Source organism: Dermacentor andersoni, chromosome 1 (assembly GCF_023375885.2).
Source record: "Dermacentor andersoni chromosome 1, qqDerAnde1_hic_scaffold, whole genome shotgun sequence".
NCBI classification, from domain to species: Eukaryota; Metazoa; Arthropoda; class Arachnida; order Ixodida; family Ixodidae; genus Dermacentor; species Dermacentor andersoni.
Window position 1 is genome coordinate 385,939,052 of NC_092814.1, and position 20,070 is coordinate 385,959,121.

General features: G+C 47.2%; 1 protein-coding gene across 2 annotated transcripts in view; it reads right to left on the bottom strand.

The window, feature by feature from the left end:
* The window catches only part of LOC126518601 (TATA-box-binding protein-like), a 197,656-nt gene that overhangs the window by 81,176 nt on the left and 96,410 nt on the right, over positions 1–20,070 (bottom strand). The window contains exon 5 of one of the 2 annotated variants that reach the window (XM_055064963.1): positions 7,407–7,540. The exons of the other annotated variant lie outside the window; for it this stretch is intronic. Within the exon in view, the coding sequence (XP_054920938.1) occupies positions 7,412–7,540 (129 nt within the window). The 3' untranslated portion in view covers positions 7,407–7,411. The remainder of the gene's footprint in view (positions 1–7,406; positions 7,541–20,070) is intronic. 2 annotated transcript variants of the gene reach the window in all.

Sequence of the window (20,070 nt, forward strand, 5' to 3'; positions counted from 1 at the left end):
TGGACGATGGGAATATATAGGTAAGAACACCAGCCATACTTCGCTCTTACTAAATTGCGGCTAACTATTTATTTGTCATGATTTCCGGTGTCGGCTTTTATCATTATTTGCGCAAAATTTGCCTTAATGGTGCATTTTAGTGGAAAGCAAGAACCTTCTACGCGAGCAGTAGCTTTCATCAAAATAAAGAGTGGACAACTTCATACTTTTTATAAGAATGTTTAACCCTGGACTGTTGAATTCCTCGGAATTGTTCTGTTTATTCTGCTAAAGTGCCCAATTCCCACGATTACAAGGCGGGCTAACTTTTGAAATTGGTAACGTGGAAACCCGCCTCGCGTTATGTTCTGGTTCATGACGCGATTATAACATGTTCTGTCATTTAATTTCATATTCGTCATCTCATCCTTCTCTCAATTCTCATTGCCACTTAGCCTCGTGTAAGGGTGGCGAGGTATACGAGTTGCTACTGTGTTTCTTGCGGCGGGTTTCTTTTCATGTTTGAGAACGCTGTAAGTGGGGCATCAATATGGTTACGGCATATTAATTGCAACCTTCAGCAAGGTGGTGGACGCTGTTGTGCCGGTGCGGCAATCGAGCGGTCTTCGGGGTGGCGCCGTGCACCAGTGCGCAATCCGTCAGCGGCTTTGCCCTGTTTGGTTGCATCGCGGACTTCCGAATGACGTTTGTTCGATAACCTCGGTGGGTGTCACGGAGGCTGGCGCCGTTTTCGCTGGCAGTGAAAAAGGCCTCAGCTTTCGTTCATTGCCAACGGTAAAAATGACATTCGATATACAATATTTAGGTTCTCTAACGGGCTTCAGCTCTTGTCTTTTAACTTCATTTTGCCGCGGAAGTTCGCAGCGACGATGAATGAAAGCCCCGTCGGAATCCACCTTCAAGCAGATTTTAGGCGTCGTTTCCCGTTTCTCTGCGGCAGAAAGTTTGCTCAATAATCTTACTATATATTTTTAATTTCCTGATATTTACAATTTCTCCCTCGCGTAATAATTATGGTTGGGTTGTTTGCGTGCAAATACGGTATACACGCCTAACAAGAAAAATAACTTTCCCGTGGTTTTCCAGCCAGTGATAGTGACAAAGCTTCCGTCACCTCAGTCAGAAACGATCTCAGAGCCGGCGTTCTCTCCGCATATTTACCATTACCATATGAGTTGGTCAGGGAGAGAACTTAAGTCTTTCTTATTGTACCTGTGACTGTGGTAGCATTCAGCGCCTAATGTAGATGCTTCATTGCGTGCGCTAGGCATTGTGTACGTATATCGGGGGCTAGGACTTACGGAGTCGCCATCTGTCGATAACGCCTCCCTTGCTTAGTATGAGGGATCACGCGGCGCGCTCCTCATAGGTTTGGCTTACGGCGCTCAATAAAAACACCACGCGGAAGCCCTCCTGGACATTTCTGTATGTACAGTCAAAACGAGGGAAATTTTTAACTGTCGAAATAATAATCTTCGGCAAACTGAAAGCGCAGAATCGTTTACAGATGCTATCTCTTTACCGAATAGGAACAGTGAACGCCACTGCTCGCGCTCGTCGCGATGGAGTCTCGGGAACCGGCTTCTCCCCTGAAAGGTAGGCAAACGCTGAGAGCAAACTATGTGAATTATGTTCTTATAGTAGGTTGTCTGTACAACCAGATGGAGCATAATGGAATGAAGCCTCAATGCAGCGATCGCACGGGTTTGCAGCGACCGACTGCGCGTCCGCGCACAATGTTTCACTTTCGCTGCGAACGCGCGCAGCATGGTACGCGTTTTCGCACCATGCTGTGAGCTTTAGGCCGCAGAGTATGAGCATTTGACAGGACACAAGCAACTATTGTCGCGTGGAAGCTATTAGAGCTGTTAAAAAATAATTTCGTTATAGAGACTTCCACGCCTAGATACGGCGACTGTGATGTGCCGTCGTGACAATTCAATCTTTTCTTTTTCTTCTAAATTATTGGACGTTTCACTGTTATTTCTCAAGTTGCGTCGCACTGCATGTTTATCGGTGTTCTGAGCGTGCGGTTTCCCGCTGCTTCTTTTTCGTAATCCAGTGTACTAATTCATAACACAAACATGACCATATGCCATGCCTGTTTTTAATATGCTTCGTACCGCTCCCTTTCCATTCTAGTGAACTTGCCAGTATCTAGCATCAACAAGTTCCCAGACCCAACTATCATGACATTAGTGGGGCAGCGGGCATGAGCGAGCGTCTCAGTGCGCGTTTTCTGCTACTCGCCGAACATCGCAGACCCGGCGCCGTAGCAGAACTCCTCGCGTCTGTGCTTGCTGCATACCCGAGTTGTAGCCAACGGCTATTTGCTGGTTCTAAGTTTCGCGAGCCAAGCTTCACGCAGCTTCTTGTCCCGCGGCTACGTGCGAATAAGGCTGACATCGGGCTCCGTTGCGTACGTCTGGCACTGCGACAACGAGCAGTAGCCTACCATGTGGCACGCCTCCAAGGGCAGCCACTACCTATTATAGTGCTTTGAAATGGTGTGAAGCAGACACCGAAGGCGGAAAAGCCTCACCACTTAATCAAAATCACAGCGCAGGTGGGACTTTAAACTTTAGTTTTCAGTTCGCTTCGGCGCTTCCGAAGCAGCCAACGCGGCCGCTGTGTCCACGTGATCCATCATGTCACGTCACGCCGACGGTGGCGCCAGCTTTTCCAGTGGCGGAGCTCGCCCCCAATACTCGGCAGACATATTACTGGCCAGAAAAGTTACTTGTCCAAGTAACTAATTTCGTCCTACCAGCCTATCCTGTCTGGTGCTTGTTCTGGTGAAAATAGGCTTCGGGCAGAGATGCTGCGAAAAGCGACATCTGATACAAATTACCTTGCGTGTTGTTCACCACGGAGGGTCAATATTAAATAAAATGGCCGTTATAAAACGTATCACAAATCTTTAAGCGTAATTTTCGGAAACGTACTAATGGCTGCGTCATAACGCGTTAGTAGAAATTAAGAAAGAAGGTGAGGAAGAATGAAAAAAAAAAAGACAAGGAGGAACCGAAATTAAGGTTCGAGCACATTGGCAATTTCCCGGCGAGCTGCACACCTGCTGGCGGCGGATTTCTTTAAATTGCACGAGTGAGGTGGTTCTCCGCTGCACGTCGTTAATGTCTCTCCGCTGCCGGCGAGTCCACTATTTGGTCTAGTTCTCACGTATGCCGCGCATAGCATGCCGTTGCCAATGAAGCGAAAATTCATAATTGTGTCCTCTATTTGTCGACTGACAGTAACCGGCATCTCAGACGCGCTGCATGCGAATTTGCAAGCACACGTGCCACTTAATTTGCAACTAGAATTGCGCTCTGAATTCCGATATCTATGTGTAGCTCCGCATATTTTACATTTTTAAAGAAAGGAAGAATGACTGTTCGATGAACATGAATATACTCTGCCCGTTGTGAATGTACTTATGCAGTTCTTGATTTCAACCTGCAAACCCATATATGCACGCTTTGAGAGTTCAGGTGTGATAAGTTCACGTAGAATGCAATTCCTGACAGAATTTCTATCTCCATTGTGTGGGAAATCAAGCATAGCTGAGTTATTTTGGCTCATTTTTACTTAGATTTTGAAAGGTTTCATCGAATGCATTGCCAGTTTTGTTCGAATGATTACACTTTATTTTTATGGACAGCATGATAGACTACAATTAGTTACAGCTGTGTGTCTCACCTAAATGTTTTGCGCACTGTCCCTTTGTTCCTCAAGTCGCATTCGATAGCTAATTAAGGTTTGAAAGGAGTATTGTAGAAAATGAAAAAAAAAGTTCCTTCTAATCGTATCAAAAATACTGAAATTTTATGCTTGAAATTTATCGCTTCAGAAACGTGTTTGTGACCCAAAATTACAAAGTATGCTTTCAAAATTGAAGAGAGTAGACCCCCTTTCGCATATTGCATACTTCTAAAAACTTCCCAACTGCAACATTTTAAGAGCGGTCAGTAATAGAAATGTCATAAGAGCCATCAGTGTTAAAGCAGTGAAAAAGCAAGCGGTCATTAGTTACTACTTTCAGTATAAAAGAGACCTGTATCATATCTAAAGCATTAAACTTAAGAATTCTGTATTTCTTTTTCAGATACCGCTAAGTGACCTTATAGGATATTGCATTGTCTGGGGGAAACAACGCTTATCTGCGATTGTGATCAGGAAGATATTGATATCAGGGATGGCATATGACTTGAAAAGGCACTGATGATGTGCATATGCCTTTCTTATAGGAAATATATAACATATCTGGTAGCATAGGGCCAATTTTTGTGAAATCAATTGTAAAGCCAGAAACAAGCAAATAAATATGTTCGCAAACAGGACTAAAGAAATTGTTCACTGCGTTGCGCATTTGAATCAAGCTTATATAAAGACTTAACATTTTCAGATTGCTGAGAAAGCCTAACTAAGTTTTGTTTTTAAACATCAACGTTTCATTCTATCCTATTTTCTGGGAATGAAGGCTATGAATAAATAATTTATCCCAGGAAGAAATATGTCCGTCTTATTTGTTTCGCTGCTTAGAATATTTCCCTTCCTTAGAGAAAGAGGCCAGTGAAAAAATTGAAGGTATTCTGCCAACCATTGGGAAAAGAGTGCAATACCATGAGGATATTAATGGGGGAAATGCTATCCTGACGTCCCTGTACCGCACACGCTTAGCCATCTTCGAACGTACGGCGCCGCAGGGCACGGATGAAAGGGCATTCGTCCTTTTGTGCAAGGAGATACCGAGAGGCTTGTTTAGGTTTTACATACGTTTGTTGAGCAGTGCCAGGGCTACGGAACACCACTTCTTAGTGGATTAGTTTCAGTGTCGCCGGCGGGAGAGTCTTGCACAATGTCTCTGCAGCATATTCAGATTCGACTTCGCCGGCCTCCTGCCACTGCCACATCGTCTTAGTCACAGTCGGCGCTGGTGAAGAAGCAGTTAAAGAAGAGGACTGCGAAGAACTTGGTGAGCAATGCTCGCTTCAGAGAAGCGACCAAAGGCGACAAAGGCCGGTGCTTTTTCGTGGCCTCCCACGCATGCAGAGGAGTGAGGGGAGATAGGGCATGCTCCTCAGTTCACCCCCCTTGCCCCTCAGGCGCCATGTCTAAGCGTGTAGAATGGTCGCGCGGTGATAAGTGTGTGTACAGGGGTTCCTATCACGCCTGCTAAGCATGAAGGGGTGCTGCTGATCACTCATAGTAGGCGTGATCGGTAAGCGTGGAGAAATACAATGCTTAGATTAGGCGTGTAAAAAACGTGCGCAGCTTTCACTAGGGGTGCAAGGCTGGAGTCAACTGCGGAGCATGTGATCACCTAGATTTTACGTGGCTTGCCTAAGTTGTTTGTAGGTTTTTCGAGGTTATGCTAAATTTTGCGAAATTGGTAGGCTTGGCTAAGTCGCTTCTAGGTATTGCGAGGTTATCGTAGGCTTGGCTAAGTTGTTTTTAGGTTTTGCGAGGTTATGTTAGGTTTTGCTAGCTTGTCTCGGCGCGCTTGACGCTGCAAGTTTTCGAGCAGTCGCAGACCGGGATCGCTTTCTCAGCGACGTGGAGCGTTCAGGCGCCCACTCTCCCGTTCCTTGGACTTAAACTCATGATCCTCGACTCGGCGTCGCCTCTTCCCAGCCGCAGTTTCGGCGCGGTGTCCCGGATCATCTTGTCGGCGACGCATCGCTTCTCGCTCTTCCTGGTAGGCCGCTTCTTCGGGCGTCCGGATTTTTTTCAGTCTTCTCATGGCCGCAGCACGTACGTACGTACGGAGTAGAGGAGGCGAGATGTGTGTCGCGGCGCCGACTGTTCCGAGACTTTACTCGCCTGTGACGTAATGACTCCGCCCTACGCGCGTGGGCTGCGACGAGGTTACGTGGCTTGGTGCTCTCGCAGGTGGTTGCTAGGCAACGCGAGGCGGCGCACAGCTGGACTGAGTTTTCTTGTAACCTTCCATGGCATAACTAAAGCTTAAACAGCTCCGCTGTTAAAACTGCAAATGTGCGCTTAGATAAGCGTGGATTTTTTAGAGTACTTTTTGTTCCAACCACTAGCACGCGTCGGCACGAGGGGGCACGTGCCTACGCGTCAAATGCGTCGGTCACGCACAGGGTGACGCGTCACGACGGGTGGATAGTTTTTCTTCTACCAATGCAACAATATAGTGCAACGCGTAGCCGGCGTCCACTAACCGGAGACCGTGAAGCTTCCGGCTCCTGTGCCTATGATGGCCGCCGATCCGAAGACGCCAACACCGACGATCGTCCCAGTTAGTGAACCCACGACGCGCACGACAGTGTTCCTGAAAGGCAGTGCTGTGATACTACGCCGAGAATGACACGACCGACGACCATGGGTGATGGCAAGGCAACTAGAATTCGTGGAGAGTTCAAATTATGCCGACCAATCGAACCTGGCCACTCATTACGTCGGTTCCAGAGCGATTGTCTGCCACGACCTCGCGCTGAATCACGATTGCCGCAAAGCCTTTGCTTGTTGTATGCACATTTGGCTGCACTCGAAAATAATTTAGAAGTCCGAAGTCTGGATAATCAGCACTGTCCTACTGCCGATGTTGTGTGCATGCAGTGTAGGCTAGCGCGCCCATAGAGCTCTGGTTTGTAAGCAGTGAGTGAACGAGCCCAGCTGAGGAACTCTGTTGCAGGAAATTCCCATTCAGTTCCGTTTGTAGTGCAATGATATGAAATATGGCACTCCTGGCACCGTGTGGTGTAGTGAACCGCGAGGAACTTAGTGTGGTAAATCGCGGTGTGTGTAGTTAATGCGGTTTTTGGTGACTCCGGCCTAACGGGTGACCTAGCGCTGTTTTCAGCTGCAAAAATAATTTTAGAAAGCGAAAGACACTGGTAGCCGATCAAGGGGAAGTACATATTTAGCCTTCGTGGTGTTAACGGCGCAAAACGTAGACGGGACACAAGACGAGAAGACGACACCACAAGCGCTGAATTTCAACAATGTTTATTTGAAAGAAACACGGCTTCTTATACCATTGCCCACACGTGTCGCAGTGACGCGATTGCACGTCGTGTGAAACACACTTTTTGCACTTAAGATAGTGGTTGTACGTGCAAAAGATCAAGTTCTGTTTTCGTTAGTAACACGGACGGCGTGCTAACGCATTGATGTGCCATCACATGACTGCGACACGTGAGGGCAATGGCAGAAGACGTGTTTCTTTCAAATAAACGTTGTTGAAAGTCAGCGCTTGTAGTGTCGCCTTCTCGTCTCGTGTCCCATCTACGTTTTTGAGCTGTTAACACCAGGGTGGAAAACCAACAATTCCAAGCTGCTAATCTTTAGCCTTCTCGTCCGTTTCAGCTTTCAGTGCGCTCTTTGACTCGACGTGTACTGAACTGGATTTCACAAGTTCACAGTACTCCTTCACTCACTTCTTTCATGTGGAGAAGTTGCACGGACTTGATGGTGATAAATCGATCGTGCAGCACTCAAGCACACCGATACACTTAAGGAAACATGACGCAGCGCTGTCATGTTTGAGCCTGTGTTTCCTTGAACTTGAGCACTGCAAAAAAAAATTAGTAGATTATAATATGACCACCGTGTGCAATGCAGAGGCAGAGGAAGACCTGCATCACACAACATGTATGCGTGCAGCCGCGTATACCAGCATTGCTTCGATGCCTGCGTGCGAAGCAGCACTACTAAGCCAATAAAGTTGTGTTGAATTTTGATCTCTTTTTTTATTCAAAGAGTGGATAGCGTGAGTAAATGTGCGAGGAAGGGGTAAACGCGTCATCAGTGCATTAAATGTGTAGCCAGTACGCTTAAACTGTCCAAACATATTCAGCGTCCACTAGAATGTTTGTCGCAGTGATACTATCAAATGTATTAAGGAAATAGATTAACTCAAAATAAAGTTCACAATATATTTTTGCATAATGCGTTTAGTTAATGAGTTGACACTTTCACTTCAACATTGTGCCGATATGCAGCATATGCGCTTGAAATAAATATATCCTGTAAAGGATGAAGTCCACAAAGCATCGCGCACAATGAGAAAGCAAGAGAGGGTGAAAAGGCAGAAGCGGGTGTTCGGCGGAACGGACACTTGATTCTTCTCACTCTTACGATGATGAAGTCGAGAACATACTCAATGAGCTACGTTCAGATTGGTCGGAGCCACATCCTAGGAGTTCAGTGCAGTCATTGGCCGAGTGCGCTGACGCTCACCCCCTGATGAGCGATGTCTCACTGAATGAAGCCAATCTGGCCTACGTGGTTCAGGTTATTATCACAAACCAGTCCAGGCAGCCCATGCTTTCCTATAAGATCGCAGATATAAGGAAAGGATCGCACCGCCGCCTTATGATATTGTGGGCACGCAGTCTGCGATTGACGTCCTAGTTTCTGCGCTGAAAATGTCATCTGCTCCGACTTTGGGCACTGATGGCTTAGCAGCACGGGGCCATTAATACAGCTCGGTGACTCAAGCGTGTCGGCTAGCAGTTGTCCATCGGCAGTAATGGTGCGAAGACACACAACGGCTGGGGAGACAACCTCGCAGTTTTCAAGGCGTGTCGGTGCAGCAAGCCGGTGTTCAGTGCCCAGAATGCTCTGCAAGGCTTCGCCAACTGCCACCAGAGCGTAACACTCAGTGCCGCCCATCTGAGAATCGATTTATGCGTTATAGGCACTACAGACGACGTCCTGAGCTCCCTAGACTACTTGACCATGGTTTGTATTCACACGTATTTTACTGAAGCTCTTGCCAAGTTCTTGCCATTCAGGTTCGAATCCGTGCCCAAAGCATCCTGCGCGGCCGAGTGTTAAGGATGAAGGGCCAAAGGCAGCGCGGACGATGGAAAATGAAAAGAGAACGACGAGGCAAAAGTAAAGAAGGCATTCGGCGGAACGGCCTCTCGTCTACTTGTCTCTTATAGTTCGAATAGAAGTGATAATACAGAAACAGTAATTTTTCTTCTCTTCAGCTAAACACAACGTACCTTCCCAGCAGTCCGGGTGTTTTGCCTAAAGCCAAGCAACCACAGGGGAGTTCTTCCTAGAAATTTTTATGGCAGAGCGCATGCCCGGCTACACATGGGGCTACGCAAAGTGGCAGCGCTCTGTGCCTGCCGCAGTTTGTGCTTCTTGTGGAATTTGGTACACTTGTCTTGGGTGCATGTCCTTCATTGCTTATTTTGAATTCTTACATGTCCTTCCATAAACGTGTGTATTTTGTCTCGTAGTATGTGTTTTGTACATACAATATTGATAATGGGTGTGTTTCAGTACTGCTATGATGTTCTCGAACAATCGCTTTCGGTAAAACTTTCACGTTTGTGTGAAGTAGTACAAGGCGTAGTGGAAGATTCAAGCGGTTTTTCTCAACCAGTTAATCAGTGCGGACTGAAATATCACCGAAAGTGAGCGTGCCTGTGTATACGACCCCTGGGTAGTGAGTCGCATCCGAAGTATATCGCTTGCAAATCGTTCCTGCTGAAGCCCACAAGGTAGACGCGTCTTCATGAAAAAACGTTTTTTTAAGTTTGCCAGATGGCTTTTATGTAACACTGCTTTCGCCACTGTGGCTCGCTGTGCTCACAACCGCACACCTACTGGCATCATCCAGTTTCACCTAGCTATCTAACGCTTTCGACTCCCTGAATCAAGCGATCCTCCTCCAGAAAGTCGTCCATTGAGGTGTTCTGGGTTCCCTTCTCTTTTGGCTGGGTAGCTTCCCCACAGGGCGCTCATGCCGTGTTCTCTTCTATGGAAGTGCATGTCGAGACTTTCCAGTACCCTCAAGGATGCCAGCCATAGGGCTCTGTCCTCACACACACACTCTTTATTCTTTATGTGAATAATATGCCAGCTTACTTATAAAAAAAGCACGCCGGCGACACCCTGATTGTAATTTCTATTCCTTCCCCACCATTTTTTCTCCCCGTCATGATCACCCTCTGAGGGTGAACGAATGGGCCAATAATAAGGAACTTCGTATTAGCACTGAAAAAAGTGCTGTAGCGCGAATCAGCTACAAAAAAAAACTGCTGCGTGCCTAACTTACTCCCTTGGAGACACTCCTATGAAAAGTGTCATGACACTTGGCATTACGGGTGTAACATTCAGCCATTCTCACTATTTTTCCGCACACGTCGCCAGCACTGTATCTAAGGCGCGCCATATTCTGGGGTTTGTGCTCCGTGTGTCTCTTTCCTGTGGACCTGAGGTTTTCCCAGCATTCAACGGTTCTCTCGTCCTGCCAGGGCTTCAGTACTAATCAGTATGGTCCCCGTACCAAACTCGCCTCGCTGGAAAACTCGAGGGTATTCAGTGCCGGGCAACACGCACCTTTTACTCCCGTCTTTCCGATCGCCCCAAGCTACTGCCAGGCTACGAGGATTGCCTCAGAGCCCTCCAGTTGCACGCCTTGCAATGGTTGTAATGCCTCATGGGAGACATTACAAACATAAGAAACCACTCCAGGTCTTACGGTTGTGTGCTTTCTTCCTCACTTGTGGCAGTATGTTCAAAGGGACTGGTTGGTTCATCTTTAGAATAAAAAACAGAAAAAGCGCGAAACAGGACGAGCGAGCAAAGAGCACAGGAGAGAGCGCTGACTAGCAACCAAATGCTTTATTTGCAGAAGCAGCATATAAGGACATCATTGAACGCGACATAACAGCAAAAGAAGGACCTAGAGAATGTTTTAAGTTAGTGTAATGCCAACCTATTATCTATTAATGCCACCAAGACTAAATTTGTTGTATTTTCCTCACATCAACAACATTTGGCATCCTCCCCTTCTTTAACTTTCGACTCACACTCTATCTCTCCCTGTCCATGCTCATCTTTTCTTGGGATTTTTGTTGACTGCAGCTTGAAATATAAAGATCACATTTCTCACATCAAAAAGAAAATAGCATACGGTATTCGCGTTCTACTTAAAACTCGTCCCTACTTTACACATAATACATTATTCTCGCTATACCACTCATTCGTTCACTCATATTAACTGCGGCAGCTGGGGTAACACTTGTAACGCTCACTTGGCATCCCTCCAGGTAATTCAGAACCAATCCATAAGAATTATTACAAGCAGTTCACGCTTTGCAAATGGAAAATCCCTACTACATGAAAAAAACATCCTAACCATTTCAGAACTCACCAAACATAATCTATGAATTTTATTCTACAAATATATGACTAAGGAACTACCATCAATCTGCTTCTCACCTTGTGACCTGATACTTCATAGTCACTAGATTTGCACTCAATAATAATTTTCGTCTACCTAAAGTGTGAACTAACTATGGTAAACAGACTGCGGAGTTTTCCTCGATATCGCTTTGGAATACTCTACCACCTATAATCAAAAATGCAAAAAGATGTATACCAATTTAAAAGAGATCTAAAAACATTCATAATAAATACTTACTGAAATTGTCCATGTTCTTAAAATTTTATTCTGTTTGTTTTATTTTGTGATGCTTTTAACAAGTGTTCTTATTACTCATATGCTATAAACATGTTTTGATATTACTCTTAGCTCTCATCTGTACTACTGTTGCTTTAAACATCGTATAACATCATAAGTGTCTTTAACAGGAGGTCCCGATACAGTCTGACTATGGGACCTCCTTATGCATACTACGTACACGTAATTATCTCTATTTTTACTAATAAGTAAATAAATTATGAAATAATAAATTATGAAATTATTATAATGTTTCGCATTAAAGGCCCTCCATTGTTTTGTACAAGCATATATTCAAAGTTCAGTAATTAGAGCACTCCCCTTATCTTGATGGCTTTATGTGTTTTCTAATAGACCGTGAAGTTTTTTCGTGTCCTTTTCAAAAATTTTATGTCCTTTTTTTTTCACTTCTTTTTGCAACGCGAAACGGGGCAGTTAGTTTTGAAATGACGTGTGCGAGTGCATATATATTTGTTTACTGATAAAAAATGCATCTGGAAGTATGTGCACGTGTGGGTTCCCCCGTTTCGGTCTTTCGTCCCTTAATGTGCTGTTTAGTGCTCACGAGTGCACCGTATTGTCACGTGGTCGTGACTTCAAAGAACACAGTAGCAATACTGTGAACGACAAAACTAACTTTTATTGGGTGAACCTGTGCCCACAAAACAGGCTACACTTAAGCACAACGATAACGGCGAACACGGTCGGCGATCGTCGACAATCTGATCAGCGGGTCAAGAGCGTTGGCTTTTATAGAGCAGTCGTCGAATGTTCCAGGCTAATCGTTCGGACCCGCGTGCCTTCCACAAAGTTCTACACCATTCGCGTCAGGCGATGAAATCAGATAACATAAAGTTCGGCGACAACAGAGAGCGGATAGAAGCATCGATAACTTTCCAGAAACTTCGGATACATGCAGGCGCGTCCCGCGCTGTGCGATAACATTTGTTAGGCGGCGAAACGTGGTCGCCCGATAAATATAAGTACACGTGTCAGTATATTACACTATGGCGGGCGCACAGGGTCTCCAGAGCACCCAAGCGGCCGCAGGGGAATTAAAGTTAAAACCAGGGTGGTCCTTGACGATGGTGGTATATGGGGTTTGATGGCGCAGGCGCCGATGATGGCCAATCAGCAAAACCCATTGTATATTATTGTCGATGATACGGACAATCAAAAATGGTAGATACACCGGGTGTTGAAAATTAAGCTTAATGGTTTTGTTAAAGTTACGCTTTGGGAGGCATGCAAAGACCACCTGTGCAAATAATTTATGTGGCCGGGAAGACAGAAAGTGAGGTGATAATTTTGGCTGTCAGCAGCAGATTTAGCTAAAATTGAATAATTTATTTTTATTGACTACAGTAAATGTGCGTTTGTATTCAAAAGTAAGAGGCAGTCGCGTTTCTGCAGTTTTACTTGGAAGAATGCTAACATGTCTGTGCTCAGAGATCATCATCATCATCATCATCATCATCATCATCAGCCTAGTTACGCCCACTGCAGGGCAAAGGCCTCTCCCATACTTCTCCAACTACCCCGGTCATGTACTAATTGTGGCCATGTTGTCCCTGCAAACGTCTTAATGTCATCCGCCCACCTAACTTTCTGCCGCCCCCTACTACGCTTCCCTTCCCTTGGAATCCAGTCCGTAACCCTTAATGACCATCGGTTATCTTCCCTCCTGATTACATGTCCGGCCCATGCCCATTTCTTTTTCTTGATTTCAACTAAGATGTCATTTACCCGCGTTTGTTCCCTCACCCAAGCTGCTCTTTCCTTATCCCTTAACGTTACACCTATCATTCTTCTTTCCATAGCTCGTTGCGTCGTCCTCAATTTCAGCAGTACCCTTTTCGTAAGCCTCCAGGTTTCTGCCCCGTAGGTGAGTACTGGTAAGACACAGCTGTTATGCACTTTCCTCTTGAGGAATAGTGGCAACCTGCTGTTCATGATTTGAGAATGCCTGCCAAACGCACCCCAGCCCATGCTCCGAGATATCCTACTTCAAATTTTCATTGTCGTTCGCACGATTACCCAAACAAGAGAGTAAGGATCGACGCAAAGCTCCTCTCTGATATGACGCGGCTGTTGCGTGTGGAGTTTGGTCTGGCAACGGGGTGGAGGCATAGGTAAAGATGATAACCGTTCCCCTTCCCCTCTCGGCTGGCGAAATCAAGATATGACAGCGCGGTGTGCCGTGCAGTTGTTGCTCTTTACTTCAAGAAAACTTACGATACTTGGGAGCCAGCTGTCGCTTTATTTGCGTAGCCCAGGCAACGAAGGACCATGCCCGCTCCTCAAGTCACCATTACGCACGCGCACTGCCCTTCGGCTTCTGCGCTCGCGCGGTTATCTCGGCATGGCAGCTGCCGTCATCATCGTTACAGGCTGCGCTGTCGCGCGTTACGACAGCGGTTCTAGGTTCTACAATTTTTTTTTATTTCGTCAATAGTTCAGATAATTTCTGGTACTTACGTTTATGACGAACTATGGGCAAAATATCACCGCTAGCTATTTTTGTGATCTTGTAACCTGACCTTGTTTGTAAGTGAGACACTTTGCAACTAAAGTGCTGATAGGGCTCTTGAATCTTTTTCAGGATTTTTTTCAGTGCTTGTGCTGGATCAAAAAATTCAAAGACATATCGGTGCGCCCACATTTCGAAAGAGGGTGATCAGGCAGTCGGAAGAATGAGCTTGAAGCCATAAAGAACTCATTTCATTTCCGCTGTTATGTTAGCCGCCTACCAACGAGCCCAACAAGGAGACGCTAGCAAGCCCCCCAAAAATTGCAGACGCCAGCTGTACATAGCTACTGTAACCTAATATAAAGCTACGACGAGGAAGTCCGACGCACAAGAGGTAGGCCAAACAAGAGGCAGAAAAGTGAGAAACCGGTGGTATACTGACGTGACGAACTGTATGCAAATGTCACGTAGGGCGAAGTCCTGTCCCAATCACGACGGTCTGGTGAAACTTACATAGACATGTGCGATATAGATACGTGCGACTAAATCGCATCTGTATGGATGCGATTTAGTCATTGAGCCAGTCCGTTCGTTTGCGGATGATATGCCGCTGCGAGCTTGTGTTCGACGGAGGGGCAACGATGTATGTCTTCGACAACTTGGAACAGGAAGTAGCGGCGACAATCTATCAGCACCTACCTTGGCGCGCCATGGTGAAGAATCACCTCCTGAGTAGAAAGTCCTACATATGTAGCACAACTGGTGGGCAGGGCAATAGTAATAGCAAAACGGGTCGTATGGTCCGTTGCAACAGCTATCCTTTTGTTCCCTTGTATCGATGTGGGAAAGGGGCTATGAAGGTTCATGCCGACACCTAAGAAGGATTGGATGAAGGTGGTCAGCAGGTTGCGCACATGGCAGCTTTCAATGCCGGCAGGGGTCGCAAGCCAAAACTTGACGTCGCACAGAGCGGTAATGGCCTGGCGAGAAGAAGCGACGTTGAACTCTGTCGTAACTGAGGGAGGTGCCAAGGTGTCAGGCAGTGGGCGCGTCGTGGAGCTCAGAAGGAACAGTAGAACGGAGATGACGAGGGACAGCTAGCAGCAAATCTGGTCCATCAGAGCTGGTGTTGCGCCCATAAAGAATGTCGTCATGAAGCACAAACATTCTGGTTCAGCGATCAGATTGTCCACAAGTCCAGCACTGAAAGATCGACTGGAGAGTCGTCCTTTTGCGTCTCAGTAACGATGTCGCCACCGTCAGGAATGGCCAGAAGGCAAGTGTCGGCATCCTGTTCGTCGTTGTCAGGAGGATTGACGGGATGACGAAACAAGCAGTCGGTGTCCAGATGTAGGCGGTCGGACTTGTATCACAACGAAAGAATAATCCTGAAGTCTGAGTGCACAGCGACCAAGGTGACCAGTCGGGTCTTTGAGTTACGATAGCTCAACACATGGCAGGGTGGTCCATGCCCTGTGGTCTGAAGTGGACAAGAGGCGAATGGCGTAGGCAATAAGGCGCTCGACTCCATTTTGCTGTTCGGCGAGGACCGCACCTTTGCCATGGCCACTGGCGTCTGTGGGAACTTGAGTTCGTTTGATGAAATAAAGTGGCCTATTATCGGAGACGTTAACAAGCGGATGAAGGTGTCAAATGGCGGCTGCTTGTTCGCGGCTCCAAAAGAACGCCATGTCCTTCTTGAGAAGGTCAGTCAGTGGCTGGGCCATATCCACAAAATTTTTAATAAATTGATGAAAATAGGAGCATCAACAACCGTTGGACAAATAAAGTTTATTCCTATCCTATCCTATCCTCCTACGAAGCTCCGCACCTCTTTTGCTGAGAGGGTACAGGAAAGTTCTTGACTGTGTGAATCTTAACAAGATCAGGATGTATACCGGTAGCACTGACAAGGTGGCCAAGACCTGACTTCGCGGTGTTCAAAATGGCATTTATAAGTGTTAAATTGAAGGCCAGCTTTCTTAAAGACTTCAATAATGCCGGCCAAATGACTGAGGTGGCTGTGAAGCGTAGGGGAAAATACGATGACATCATCCGAAAAATAGGCAGGTGGACCACATACAGCCCCGAAGGAGAGAGGCCATCATTCTTTCGAAAGTTACTGGGGCATTACAAAGCCCGAAAGGCATTACATTAAAATGGTAAAGGCCGTCCGGTGTAACGAAAGCGCTTTTCTCACGATCGAGTTCCCGAACCGCGATCCACCAATAACCGGATCAGAGGTCAATTTAAAAGAAGTATTTGGATCCGTGAAGGCAGTCAAGAGCGTCATCAATCCGCGAGAGAAGGAACACATCCTTTTTCGCGATCTTGTTTAGCTGATGGTAGTCGACACAACATCGCCAGCTGCCGTCCTTCTTCCTGACAATGACAACCAGCTATGTTGAAGGACTCGAAGAGGGCTCAATTACACTTTTTGTTAGCATCTTGTCTGCTTCATCTTGGATAACTTGGCGTTCTGCGTGAGACACGCGATAAGGTCGAGGCGAATAGGAATAGCATTACCTGTGTTAATCTTATGGGTCATAACGGAAGTGTGTCCCAGCAGGCGATCCTCAAAGACGTCGCGATAAGACACGAAGGCGCGACAAAGATCCGCCGCCTGTTCGGGAAGCAGGTCATGAGCGATTATCTTTGAAAATATGCCGGGATCGAACGCTGCGGAACTGATCGGACGGCAGGTGGCTGCAGACGAGGATGGAACATCGAATACAGCGATGGTGGTATCGTCGATCGGAGAAGCGTTGCCGAGTGGCATGCCTATCGGGATAACTGGCGTAGATGAATAAAAGTTTAAAATAGGAATGAATACCCCGTTTTCGGCAATCACAATGGTATGAGGCACGGCAACTGTGCGTAGCATGAAAACGTTTACATTAGCAGTGAGCACACAGTCACCATCAGGAACAGATGGGTAGCATGTCAAAGGCATAGCGGCTTGATGTGGCAACCGTACGGCAACCGCAGAACAAACAAGGCTCAGCTAATTTTGGAGGACAGCAGTGATTAGGCAGCTCGAGTTGGAGGAGGCGAGCACTGCAGTCAATCAGGGTCGAATGGTCCGATAAGAAGTCAAGGCCGAATATCAAGCCATGGTAACAACGCTCAAGAACAGAAAATACGCAAGTGTTGAAACCAGCAACAGTTATTCAGGCAGTACCTATTCCAAGGATAATGGGCGTTTGGTCGTTGCTCCATCGGCGATCCTGATAACACAGGATGCGGCTGGTGTAAATACTTTCTTCAGGCGGCAACGAAGATGGTTTCTAATTACCTAGACATGGGCTCCAGTATCAACAAGCGCTGGGACATGTACACCGTCAACTTCGACTATATATATATATATATATATATATATATATATATATATATATATATATATATAAAGATTGCGTCTGCGTGGCAGAGTGACAGGCTTTAGTTGACAATGCAACGTCACCTCCGGGAGCTGCATATTTTAGTTTTCGGGAGGTAGACGCCCAGGTCGGAAAGTCGGCGACAGGTGACAGAACTGGGGTGACGTGGACGACAGGCGACGACCTTGCGGCGAACGGGACTGGTGACTGCTCGGCGACGGTGAACGATGGCGCCATGTGGTCGTACCGTCCGTGGCGTACAGGTTCCGCTCGGCTTGCAGCTGGAAATGGCGAAAACTGTCGTCTGGACGAGGGCTGTTTGAGAACGGCATCGAGGACCAGCGGTTCTGACAGTATCGGGTGACATGACCAACGCGGTGAAAGCTGAAACAGGTCTGTTATCCGGTGCTTGCCACTTTGCCATGTTGCGAGAACCTCGAGGGACCCATTCATTTTCGGTATGCACGAGCGAAAGACGTTCGGTCGGCCTGGAACTGGCCACGGTGCAAACAAATTTTAGGCCATAATTGACGAGTTCTTGGCGCACAATAGCCTGAACAAGGGGGACCATAGTAGAGCATGTAACCTTGAGAGGTGGGTACAGAGCCGGAGGACACATGACTTTCAACTGACAGCGCACTATTTTGGTCAGCTGCTCTGAAGGCTGCTGCTGCTGCTGCGTAAAAGAGTCCTGTCAGTCTTCTCAAGACAATGTTGCAGCCGTGTTGGGAAGCCGTCCAACTGACTGGTAGAAAAGACTGCTTTTCACCTGCTCGAAACGTTTGCACTCCGTGATAACGTCCTTAATCGAAGTACAGTTCTTACAAATATTGAAGGCGTCATCGGCGATGCCTTTCAAGACATGCCCCACTTTTTCAGACTGGCAGTTCAGCGTCGGCCTTGCGGCAGAGTGCCAGCACGTCTTGTATATAGGCGACGTAACCCTCGGTGGACGTTTAAACTCGTGATGCCAACTCTTTCTTGACGATGACCTTCCGACCCAATGGTTTTTCGAAGAGATCTCGCAACTTATGCTTGCAGGTCTCGCAGTCACAGAGTCCTGTTTCGCGATTTTGAAACCACACTCGCGCTGTTCCCGCCAAGTAAAAAATTATCTTCGCCAGCATCACTGAGGGATCCCATTTGTTGTGACTGCTCACCCTCTCGTACATCTCCAGCCAGTCGCCATCGGTGCCACGGAAGGTTCCTGGATCACGCGGATGCGTGAGTATGAGAGTCGACGCAGTTGAAGTGGGTGTTATCGAACCAGGCACCGTCTCCTGCGACATCCGTGAAGAATCGAAGCGGGGGTCACTTCGAAGCTCTGCTCCGAGTCTTAACTCCGCAACTCCACCAACTATTACGAAGAGGAAGCCCGACGCGCAAATGTATGTATTACTATTTACATAGGAAAAAGTTAGTGGTGAACGCGCAGGCTGGTACAAAGGTCACAGCTCCAGTAGACAGTCTACCACTTCCTCTTCGTCTCCCTCTTGCGCACGCGGTCTTGTCCAAATGCACCGTAACAATGATATACCCAGTGCTGGATAAACTAGACCATGTTGTCCTGTGCTGCCTAGAAAATTTGAAGTAAAAGGAAGTGAAGACAGGAAGCATTGAATTTGAGAGATCAAGGCGAAAATTCAAGAGAGGAAGATTAAACTGCAACTACCGATATCCTTCGGACGGGTGAGTCAGAGTGTGCCACCTACGTGAACCAGAGGCCAAAGGGCTGTGTCCCTCTGCCGAGAGCGCCTTAAAGGTCCAAACACTCGGCAATGGCCTAATCTCGAGGATCCCCTCATACTCCAGCACGGTGAAGCCCCGCACAATTAAGCGTGGCAGGGTGTAACCGCCGTTTGCTTGGGTACGTGGTGTGCTTAAGAAAACATCTGGGTGGGATCATTCAGATCAGTCATGACAACTCTAGATACTGTGTGGAAAATCGATTAAGCACAGCCTTGCGCTCTCTGAGCGCCACACGCTAAGATATCTGCTCTGAGAGCCTTACCTTTAAAAGCCAAGCCGGCTATGGACCTTACTCTACAGCAAAGCTGTATATGGCTAGCCGATTCCGCCCGCCCGTCCGTCCATCCGTCTGTCGCCTGTACGTACAAAACTCGTCTGGCGCAACCCAATGCGCATGCGCAAAAAAAAAGAAGACGCGTGATTAGCCAACACCAGCTAGATAGCACAAGGCCTCTTTACTTCGATCTATGATGTCACGCTACCTGGCCCGAAATTTCCATTGACAAGGCTGACACAATGCAAGCGGTGACACCAGAATCCCTGTTGCCTACTCGGGAGCATCCCCAGTCCGGCCAGATAACATGACGTCATGGATCGGAGTAAAAAGGCCGTGTGCTATCAACGTGGTGTTGGATTAGCTGAACCAGTAGTGTCATTCTTGCTCTCCATCCCAGTCGAGAGCGGGCGCAGTAGTTTTTTTTTGTTTCCGACTCCGAAATGGGTAAGCCTGACGTCATAAGTATCCTTGGGAGCACGTAGCTTTCGATCAGAAACGCCGCGAGCAGAACCAGCAGCCAGCTCGTCTGCGCCTTGCCAATGCTGCAACTCGGGCGCAGGAACAGGCTCGTGCAGCCGAGCGCAAGCAGCAATTGCGTACCGATGATCCCGCATACTACCAAGCAGTCGTTTAATGAACCGTCGGGATTAACCCAGTGATAAACACCGGGGCCTCACGTTTCAGCTTCGCTGGTTACCCATCTGTATGGTGTGCTCGGGCGGTGATTTTTCTAAAGTAGCGC